Source organism: Coturnix japonica, chromosome 17, assembly GCF_054131305.1.
Source record: "Coturnix japonica strain WE chromosome 17, WE-NBRP24, whole genome shotgun sequence".
Lineage (NCBI taxonomy): Eukaryota > Metazoa > Chordata > Aves > Galliformes > Phasianidae > Coturnix > Coturnix japonica.
The window spans coordinates 2,136,044-2,147,238 of record NC_140679.1 but is presented as its reverse complement, the minus strand read 5'-3'; the positions used below and the strand labels follow the sequence as shown (position 1 = coordinate 2,147,238).

The 11,195-nt window shown below is 37.5% G+C and overlaps 2 protein-coding genes across 2 annotated transcripts; both read right to left on the bottom strand.

The window, feature by feature from the left end:
• Window positions 1-829: 829 nt before the first annotated feature.
• Window positions 830-3,860, bottom strand: LOC146757996 (kinesin-like protein KIF20B). Its single transcript, XM_085518276.1, has 4 exons — window positions 3,796-3,860; window positions 2,941-3,067; window positions 2,261-2,403; window positions 830-1,249 (listed from the first exon to the last, which is right to left on the bottom strand). Exons 1-4 carry the CDS (start codon window positions 3,832-3,834, stop codon window positions 1,169-1,171), a joined length of 390 nt encoding a protein of 129 aa, XP_085374402.1. The 5' UTR covers window positions 3,835-3,860; the 3' UTR covers window positions 830-1,168.
• Window positions 3,861-5,566: 1,706 nt separating this feature from the next.
• LOC146757995 (kinesin-like protein KIF20B) lies at window positions 5,567-10,053 on the bottom strand. The gene is made up of 5 exons (XM_085518638.1): window positions 8,676-10,053; window positions 8,097-8,235; window positions 7,245-7,367; window positions 6,688-6,849; window positions 5,567-5,737 (listed from the first exon to the last, which is right to left on the bottom strand). Exons 1-5 carry the CDS (start codon window positions 9,821-9,823, stop codon window positions 5,567-5,569), a joined length of 1,743 nt encoding a protein of 580 aa, XP_085374764.1. The 5' UTR covers window positions 9,824-10,053.
• Window positions 10,054-11,195: the final 1,142 nt, after the last annotated feature.

Genomic DNA, 11,195 nt, shown 5'->3' with positions numbered 1-11,195 from the left:
TAGCAGCACTCAGGCCTGTTCCCAGAGCCAGCCCTGAAACCATCTCTGTCCCCACTCCTCCTTTCTGCAGCTCAGCTCTGTTTTGGGGCTGCAGGAGGGACGTTGGCTATGGGAAAGAGGACCTGGCTGGTGACAAGAAGGCAGCAGAATGACTTTTGGGGTCCCTGCCCTTCCACTGGGGGAGGGCAGGGCCTGAGATCCCCACATCCTCCTGCCATAGCCAGGGATGGGGGTACGTCACACCCAGCACTTCCCTTTTGGACAGGCCAACCATTATCTAAGGGGAAGAAGCCATGCTGAGCCGGCAGGAAGGTTTGAAACAAGTGAGAGCCCTGGGATGATGGTCAGCAAGAGACTGCCCACCTCCAGTTGGTTGCCTGTGCCGTGTAAAGGAGCTGGAAGCCACTTTACCTTTCCTGCCCTTGGAAAGAGGTGGCAAAGTCTCATCTTTTTTTGGCTTCCGTGCCCCAGAGAAGCTCCCGGAGGACTTGCGGTGTATCAGCGGCGGCAGTTTGGGGACCAATTCCATTTGAAACCTGTAAGGGAGGAGAGGGCAGTGAGCGGCGTGACGCAGTGCAACAGCAATCCTTGCTGCTCTCTGCTTGTTTGCTCACAGGCATGTTTTCATGCTGCATGAAGGCTTTCTAAAGCTGTTAGCAGGGTCACTTGGGATAGGAGGAGGGGAAACAGTTTCAGGCAGAAAGAGGGAAGATTGGCTTTGGATGGTGTCACGGGTTACTTAGATTTACCTATGCCTGTGACAGGGGAAGCCACCCCGTGGGCCCGGAAAGGAGGGGGAAAAGGGGAATGGGATAAAACAGCGGCAATCTAAGGAGGAAAAACTTACTTTACTAAATATGATATCGAAATACAAGATAACACAATATAATATAATTGAGGCCAACAAATCGAACGAAACAGAGATATGTTGCAATATGTATGAGCTAATTATCTGTATTATAAAGGTACACGCAGCCAAGGAATAAATGAGATTAGTTGATCATATGTCAATGACAGGTGTGGTCGTCTGCTTTTCTCCCGCCGTTCTGCAACAAACACCTATATACAAATTTAAGAACACAACGGAGTAACTGTTACTGTTTATTAACAACCAGTTTTAATAATATGATAAAAGTATGTCCTGAGAAAGGGGAACAAACACGCTTCTTCAAGGTTTTTTAGCTGTTCTGGATCTCAGCCGTCGCTTGATGATCAGATGATCACTTTCCTTCTTCTGTTCCTCAGATTCCTGAAGAAAACATTTCAAAAGTTACTCATCCTTTCACACAAGACTGACAAGCTCTTCTTGACACACGCAAACATATTTCTTCCCCAAATGGATTTCAGAATGGCATTTGCTTATTATATTTTATTCAGAAAACTATGGGATACCGAGATCATTTTAATGCAGCTTAATCACAAGGAACAAATATGGAGAATGTACAAAATCCTGTTTATCTTAAAAAAGCACACACATCTGAGGAAAGCCTGAAGGCAGCTTTCATTTTGAAATACTTGTTTTCAAAAGAGTATTATAATACTTGTTTTGTGAAACATGAAGCGTTCAGAAAACATTTTTAGCCTCAATCCCTGTAGCTATGACTTGCCCAGAATTTCAGTTCTCGGTTCAGTTCCATGTTCTCAGAACTACAGTGAGAGAAGAAATTGTCTCATCTTCTTCATCCTCTAACAAAAAAAATAACATTTTGGTTTCTGCCCCTATCATTCGTCAAATCATCAAAAAATTCAGAGGGATATTACAGTATGGGCAAATGATCACTATGCTGAACAGAAAAAGGACTCTAATACAATTAAAAGATGCAGTTCCAACAGAGCAAGAATGTTCTTAGCACAATAGCTGCCAACAGAGTCATGAAACTGGCACATCAGATCCTTTGCAAGTTGGCTTAGACAAGAGATCATAGTTTAAGCATACCTAAAAAGCTGTCTAAGTTGTGCTCTAGAAAAGCGTGTAGTAGAATAATCCCACTCCGACACACTGAAATTATCTATGATTCCAAATTAGAAGACATCTCCGTGATTGCTACATCACCTACTTAGTAAACTGTAAGCCAGCCAAACACAGAGATCTTTGAGGACAAAATAAAACAGAACAGCAGGAAGACCAACAAGAATGACTTGGTAGAATAAAGAAATACCTCAGTATTTTCAACCTCCCCCTGCAAATAGATGAAACCTCCAGTCTGTTTGGACTCCTTAGTAGTTTATTTTAAGCCAAGACTACAGTATAATCGCTTACCGAAGAAGCAGGTATATCTAGAGGGCCAGAAACGACAGTGGAATACAGCTTCCTTTTGCATCGTTTTGGCTTGGTCTCTCCTTCTTCGAGACTTTCAGGTTCGTTTGATTTAGGAGAACTTACTGCTGACATCAGCTTCTTGGCTAGAAGAAATTTGTTTTGATACATAAACCAATCAACTTACTGGTTTTGTGAGTCTTTAAATCACTGAATGCAAAAAAAGCTTCGTAACAAACTTGGTTTATAAATGACACGTAAAATTTAAGTGAAAATACTCAGAAATTGTATTTGTTCATTGAGGCTCTTTATTGCTTCTATAGCTGAAACAGTTTATAGCTTCAGGTACGGCAGCTTAAAGCATGCATTAAAATGGAGTATGAAAGACAATCATGGCTCAGAAGTCACTGGAAGTCAGAAACTTCAGCAGGAGTTAAACAACAGGCCTAACTTTCGTGCTGACAGAAGCACAAGACAGAACCAACTTTCTCTGTATACTTGTAGGTTTTCACAAATGTAATAATGAATCTCTGAAGAGACGAATGAATGCATTTACTTCATAAATCAAAGGACAACTTAACATGGCAGACAAGTCTAAGAACACATACATTAATAGCCTACAGCAGAAACAAGCCATTCTACAATGTCTAGAAAACATGGAATAAAACTTATTCTACACCAACCTTTAGAGTGTATAATAGAAGGAGAGCTTTGAATAAAATCTCCAACTTTTTGCAGTGTTTCATCCTTCTTTTTAGTCAGTCTTGAAGCATGTACTCGCTTTCTCAGGAAGTAGTCTTTTCCGGATTTCTGTTCAACAGAGATGTGAACATGTGAAACAAGAGCATTGTTTAAACTTCATTTTAGTTCAACGTTATTTTAAGTTGACATTTTGAGCTTTACTACTGACACCTCTGTTCATTATGCTGATGATACCACAATGGCAAGTAATGTAGACAATTTTACACCCTTTAGGGAGTTGTCAAAATCTCAGCTATTTCAAGGCATACGTTTCTTAAAGTTTCTTAATAAGGCAGTAGTTTCTTTAAAAGTAGCTCCCAAGCTGTGGAGTTGTTTCTTACATAAGCTGTTCTAATTACATAAAATAAACAAACATACAAAACAGAAGACAACAGATGGGAAAAATCTACTACTCATACTCTGACCATGCCAAGGATACTGCTATCACATGTGAACATCTGTTTTTAATAACTGCCATGCATATTAATGATATGAACCTTAGTTTAATACAAGGGCTTCACTTACAAAAGCACACGATAATACACTAAAGCTTCTCTTCCCAACTATTCAGTGTGCAATATCCTTCCCTCCAAATCATTACACAGTACAGCCATTACACGCTCTGGGGACAGACTGACTTGCCCTTTGGTTAGCTTATGGAATTTAATAGGAAGAGCTCATAAGCATGTAAGATTCCCATTCAGGTATACACATAAGGATAAGACACTGCTTCTTTCGTGTGACCACACAATTACAGGAAGTCCCAAGCTAGCTTCAAAACTAGAACAAAAACCAACCATTTTCTCGTCACTTGCAGAGGGTGAATTAAAAGCCATGACAGATTTTGTATTTTTCGTGTTCTCACTTTTCACAAAATCCTGGGAAAATAAGACAAGTTTCAGCCATGATTCTTTTGGAAAGAACAATTGATGTCACAAAAGTGAACACTTTAAACACTTTTGCTAATAGTAGGGAAGTATTTGCTAGTGGTAACTATTCCACTGTAAATCAAATAATAAATAAGCATTCAATTATAAAAACAGGACATTAAGATATCAGTATTAGACATCTCATGATGTCTAAAAAGCTGATTTATGTCTACAGGTTTCAAAGAAAATACACAATGGAGTTAAGAGAAATTCCCTTCTCTTAAACCATTATCACTGAGCTTGGCTATTAGTTTTGTTCATTAAAGCAGTTCATTGATTAAATTCTTCAACTACTTTACTGAGGTAGAAATAGCATTTTTAATGCTTGTTTTTAATGCTTTTTTTAATTGTAGAAAGACAAAAAGTAGTCAGAGCCACTTTATCAGGCTCTGCTAAGAATCTGAATGGAGTATCACCACCCACTGTATTTCCAAGAATTAAGTTGGTTAATAAATACTTTGTTTTTAAAATATATGTAACTGCTATTTTATGAAAGTTAGCAATTAAAAACTTAGATAGGAATGATTAACATCATCTGCTAACAAAACAATATCCAGAAATCCTGCAGAGGAAGAAAATAAGTTCAATTTGCTGTGCCCGTTTCAGTGGCTCCATGAATTTTTTCCAAGTAACTTATCTAATCATGAGCCACTTCATAAGCATTAACATGAGGAGAGTTTTCAACAGCACCTGACAAAAATTCATCACACAATTATTTCAACAGCTTTTATTCCTATCAAAGGCTATAAAAACAGGTGATCTGATCACCTTGAAAGGGAGAAATAAATTAAAACTTGGGAATTGTTTAGAGAACATGAGACCTTTTCCTACTCATTCCTTATCAAAAGCAATACAATCACAACATTTTCAGATCTGAAGTTTCATACTAACCTCAGATTCATTTAATGAAGTGAGGCTCCTAGTACATCGACGTGACAAATAATTGTCTTCAGCTTTGCATCTTAATGGAATACTTTCTCCAGTTTTAGTTTTGCTTTGTTGTTTCCTAGGCTGTAAATATTTAAAAGGAGTAAAGATTAGGCTATGCATTAGACCTCCAAAATATCTCGAGTTTTCTAAAGTTACAGTGTAAAACCTCAAGCTCAGACGCCACATGAACACGTAAGCTGAAACACAGCACAAGTGTGGGAAGGTAGTAACATCTATTCATTGTGTGATCTTCAGATACACCCTACTGGGTCTCACTAACAGTCTCAGGCAGTATTCTGCCTCCAAAAGAGAGAAAGCAAGACATTATTTAGGGACAAAATCTGTAACGCTGGTCGTTTTGTCATCCATTCCCCCCATACTCTGCACGCTCACAGCTGCTATGTTAGAACACCAAAGGCTAAACCTCTGCCTAATCTTCAGCATCCACATACGAATACATGGAAAACTGCATGGAAAAGTTCCATAATGTACACAGAGAGATGGTGTTCTAGTAAATAAAATATTTTTGAGAAGATGAGAGCTCATGTTTGAGTGGAAGACAAAAAGAACCAACAAGTACTCATCACTGAATATGTAGTTAAAGGACTATATGCTAAGAAAAATGATTCTAGCTCCAGTATCTCCTAGGAAAACAGAAGAACAAAAAGGGGTTAACAAGATGTTAAGTACTGACTTTCTATAAATATAATCATACCTTTTCATTTACAGAGTCATTCCTTCTACTTTGTCTTTCTTCAAGTAAAAGTATTTCTGGCAAACACTGAGGGCTACTGTGGTTAATGCGTTGTTTTAATTCCTTTATAAAGTCATCTTTGTCAGCCAGTTCTTTTCTTAACTCTTCTATCACAGTTGCATTATCCTAATAAACAGTAAAAACTGCTGAGTTGTGGGATTGGCAAAAGGAATTAACACACACAAGCAGTATTGCAATTACTTAGTAGCATCAGTTTTAGAATTGCAGGCTAGAACACTTAACTATTCAAGAACAGTAACATTTCACGGATTTGTACGGTCACTGTTACAAGTGCAGTAGTCACAGAATTGCCTGGGAAGTTGTAATACAATATATTTTGATTCTTCTATTTTACTTATGTGCTTCAGCCTTCATCTCCCTTAAGATATAATAACCCGAGCTTTTATTTGTTCCCAAATCCTCGGTACTGTGAGAAAGTCGGCAGTTGTAGGGGAACTTTTGCTATGAGAACATCTTTCTTCTCAGAGAAAGTGAATCCAAACATTCTCAAAAGAGCACAACTCATTTAGTCTTCTGCTTAGCTTCTGAAATTCTATGCTACGGCTTAGATTGGCTATCCTGATTAAAAGCTGGATGTTGAAATAAGAAATGCAACTTCCAGAGATCATCCCCCCTCTGCTTTTTGATGCTTCCCTTAATCTCTCTCCACGTCCCCTTCTGTCTTTTCATGCCATTGTAGATACTACCTCAGAGAAAGCAAAGAAAGTTAGAAACCTGAGACAGAACTACTGTCTGAGTATTGAGCCTAGCTTGGGATCCGGAAATGCTGTGAATTATCAGAAAAACCTACAGATGTCCAGTCTGATTGTAGGATCATAAGCATCAAACTGACATCTGCTTATCTGAACTACTGAAAAAATTGAAATTTTAGTAATTAACAGAAATTCTGTTTCTGAAGAACAAAAATAAAAGCTGGTGCTTTTTTTGGTTAGTTGCACATGATGTCAATACGACAGTGTTCAAGAACAGAACCACACCCAGAATACAAAGAGCAGGTACAGGAGTTTTACAGAATTTATGGGTAGCTAATCAGGTAGGAGGAAAGGAGAGCTGACCTTGCTTGAATCCTTTAAGGCAGATTGTCTCAGTTCTGCTATTTCTGTCTCTTTTTGTATGGCATTAGAAGCCAAAGTTTTGAGCTGTTCTTCCAAAGCTTCAACTAACTGATCTCTCTCCTCACGCCACTTTTGAAGATTATGGTCCTTTTCCACCAGCTCCTATATTTCATGTTGAAAGAAAAGCATACACAGTAGAAACAAGCAGAATCTTTAAGACAGCCTAGAATTAATAAGTTTTTCATATAGCATAAATAAGGACTCAAGCTGATAAAAAGAGTTTATGGTAAGACATTTCAATTAACATATCGTGATGTCACTCAACAAGATCAGGTTATATGCATGTATTACGTATGTATTTACTATGCAGATTATTGTATTTAAAGCAATCTGCCAGTGCTCTGTAGTGACTAATTATTTGAATATCTTTCATGGTCTACCACTAATTTCAGTTGGCCACTTTCATTTTGCTCCAATTTTTTTTTTTTTGACCTTTTTCCTGTTGCTTGGAAAACCTGCATCATTCATTTAATAAAAATTAAGAGCAAGAAAAATACCTGTTTAAGTTGTTGGATAGTATAGTCTTTAAAATCCAGCTCATCCTTAAACTGGTTATTAATCCTTTCAAGTTCATCCATCCTGTTCCTGAGGGATTCCTCCACAGAACGCTTCGTGGACACCTGTAATGTAAGCACAGCTCACGGTTCATTAAAAGACTTCTGTAATCCAACCTGGCCAAATACTTCTTTGTTAAATAAAGAGGAATTCACAAACAAGTGCTGAGTAGGAAAACGACAGCAAGTGCAAGGTTACCAAGGAAGACATGAATTCATTTTTAAGCTTCAATTTTCCACCCCAAGCACACCCAATAAACTTTCAGACTAAGATCCTGCAAAACGGGTTTTAAGATATCTTCTTGTTTAATAATTAAATTTTAACTATTAACATCACTGAAGCTGAAATTGAAGAAAAAAAATATACATGCTTATATTAAAGAGCCTCTGGAAATTAGTCTATTTCTCTTCAAGTAAATAGCATTCTTCTTCCCAGTTATCAGCGTTTTTTCACAAGACTTAGGTTTTAGGCTTTGGAGTTACCACGGATACCAATGGCAAGTCACCAGTAACGTAGAGATAATAACAAGTCCCCTCCAGAGGCAGATTAGCTATTCTCTTCACAAACCATATTCCAGACTACCAACCAACTTTACTTTCCTCTCCTCATAATCTATGTGAAACCATGTTTTAACTTCTGGTCCCCTCTAGAGCTTCAATGGCAACTTTACCTAAGATTTGCTGCTAGCCACGCTAGTGTGAAATTTCCAACTTCATAGTTAAAGTTTGAGAAGTTTTAACAGCAGAAAGCCAAGCATAATCTTACAGAAAAAAATATCTCAGTTGACTACAAACCTCGCTTTGTACTTGCTGAATTTGTTTCTCGGCATCAGAATGTTTGTCTTTTAGATCTGCATACTCTTCTTCTTTCCTCTGCAAATCTTTTTTCAAATTCAGTACAAGGGCAGAACTCTCAGAAAGAATATTTTCTAGCCTTATGTTAAAAATAAAGAGACAAAGAACATTACTGTTACACATCTCATGGAAACAGCAATTACAGCTTAATCCATGCCCTGCCTGTTGGTTTCTATTTGTAAGTAGACTCTTAAATCTATCTAGACCAGTGACAAGATTTAAACAATTACTTTTGAATTTCAGCTTGCTTCTCATAATCAGATGCTGAAGCAATAAATTATTCAGATGCTATTCTGAGGGATGTACAACAAAACCACCAGAAATCCCCATATTATTCTTTATTTCCTTGCACACTCCTGTTTTCCCTTGGAACTCAAGTAGCATACCAAAGCATCCTAAAGTAGTAGTTTGGCCATTGATAAGCATGCAGATGCATTAAGTCGAAGGGATGTTCCCATTAATTATTTTTAACTCTAGTTCATTCTCAAAGGGCTCTAAGTTAACTCAGTGGTTACTTACGATTCTATACGTTGCACTTTCTCCATTTCACTCTTTTCCTTTTCCTGAAGAGAATGTTTCATCTGCTCCAAGCTGTTTTTCAGCTGCATAACTTCTTGAATCACATTTGCTTCTTTGCTACTTAACTCTTCAACCTTTTTGTCTGCATTAGCAGACTTCTCCTGCAGAGTTGCTGTAACTGTCTCCAGATTAACAATAATAGATTCTTTTTCTTTAAGTAATTCATTGAGTTTTGACACATTGTCTTCCATTGTCTTGGAAGCCTCCAGGCGATATTCAAGCTCTCTTATTTTTACCTCACAGTTGGCAACTTCCTCCTGAAATTGTGCAATCACTCTCTGATCTTCTGCAGTCTTTTCTTCAAAGTCCTGAGTTTTCTTTTCTATTTGCTCATGTAAATGATTCACAAGATCATCTTCCTGACTAGTGTGAGTTGTAATCTCACATAGCTTCATTACAAGTTGACGATTATGATTTTCAGCATTATTCAGTCCCGCCTTTAGGTTTTCATTGTCTTGAAGCAGTGCTTTGATGTGTTGACTTTTTTGTGAGGAAACATCAACAATACTTCTGCATACTTCCCAAATCCTTTCAAGACTATCGTTAAAGGAGAGGTCCTGAACAAGATCTGAGATGGAAGAAGTCTGTGACTGAGTGCATGCAGAACTAATTTGAGATGTCCCTGGCTCATATTTTTCAGAGTCTGAGGAATCCTTTACACTGACAAAGTCAGTACCGATGGCACGAAACTCTAAGTGACATTTGTATAATTCATCTAATTTGGTCCGCATTTTTTTTACTTGTGACACTTTATCAATTATATATTCTTTGGCAACTTCTATGTTGTTAGTTAGTTGGGCATTTTTGTCTTCTAGTGTCATATTTATAAATTTCTGTTCATCCAGTTCAGAAGCAATTTCCCGATAGTCAGCTTGACCCTGCAGAATTTGTTCACGGAGGGCATCAGCTGTTTCTTCAGAAAAAGTAAGCTCAATACGCAGGCTTGTTACCTGCTTACTGAAATCTTCTTTTTTATTTTGTTCTCTTCTGCATTGTTCTTCAAGCACAGCTAAATGATGTTCCAAGATTTCAGTTCTTTCCCTCAGTGCTAGTACTTCCTTTCGGTACGCGGAGCACTTTTGTTTCATGTGTTCAATTTTCTTTTGCTCTACAGTGTTCTTTTTCTTTCTCTCATTTACAACTACTGTAAAACAAACAAACAAACAAACAAAAAAAAAAGGGAAAAGGAATGTAGCTCAGATTGATTAAAATCATTATTACATAGCAGTTCACAACACCAAGTAGCAACTTCTAAGTGAAAAACTGTCGTAATATGCAAGCCATACCCTCACATCACATAGTATTTGATACTAGTGAAGGAATTAAAGTCCTCTGGACACGTATTCAGGTGCCTCAGATTTCTATACAGAATTAACAGCAAAAGGTTTTCAGTCTGGAAGAACACTTTTACCATGGCACTACTCAAACCTTCCACTCCACACCAGTAGAAAATCTTATTAGATCTAAGAAACATGGGAACGAGATAGATAATTCACAGCTATATTCTTTCTATCTTCCGTGCTTCAGCAATCCCTATAAGGCAGCCAGGAATCACTCCATCTACATCTAAATGGTAGATAAACAGTTCTCTAAGAAATTTCATTCCAACTCACAGTCCTCTTACTTTCAAAAGAAAGATAAAACCCTGGACAAGTTGATCACTTAAGTGTTGATATCTGTCTCTCTTATTCAGTTGATCTCTAAACAAAATATGAGGATTCCTACTTCTGTCCACACTTACTCTTTTGCATATAAAGTTCACTCATAAAGTTGTACAAATTTGCAGATTCAAGTTTCCATAAATATTCCATTAGCTTGGGGCTGTTTTTTTCTTTAACTGGTGAGCAATTAGCTAAAATCACATGCATTTTCTTTCTATCAAAAGCAACTTCTGCTGTATTTCATCATTGCTTTAGAATCCAATTATGTCCATTCCATAATATGCATACTTTAAGTATTAAAAAAAATAAATATAAGTCAAGACTTACTAGGGATTGGGTCACCACAACAATATATTCCATGGTGATTCTTGTACAGTCCTTTTATTACTACAACTACAGAAATGCAGAATTTTATAGCGCCCACGTGCAGCCTGCATTACATACAGATTCACATGTACTGCATGGAAACAGCCTCTTAACTCATCTAAGGAGTTTTATATACAGCCCTCAACTGATTTAAAAGTCATACTGAAGAAACAGCAGTGGCATATTCCACCCCAAACCAGGTTTTGGTTTTGACTGCTCACCCAGCAACACTAGTGAGGGGAATATGATTTATAAGTAATCTAAACACTTTATGCTGAAAACAACAAGCAAGCACTAAAGCAAGATAAATAAGACTAGGGAGAAGATGTGTAATGTTCAGTCTAGAAGCTCCTTACACAGGAAGTAGGGAAAAAGCATTATTACAGAGCATAGGAAACAAGACCTAAAAGCTCAGAGAATGGTGTAAATACCC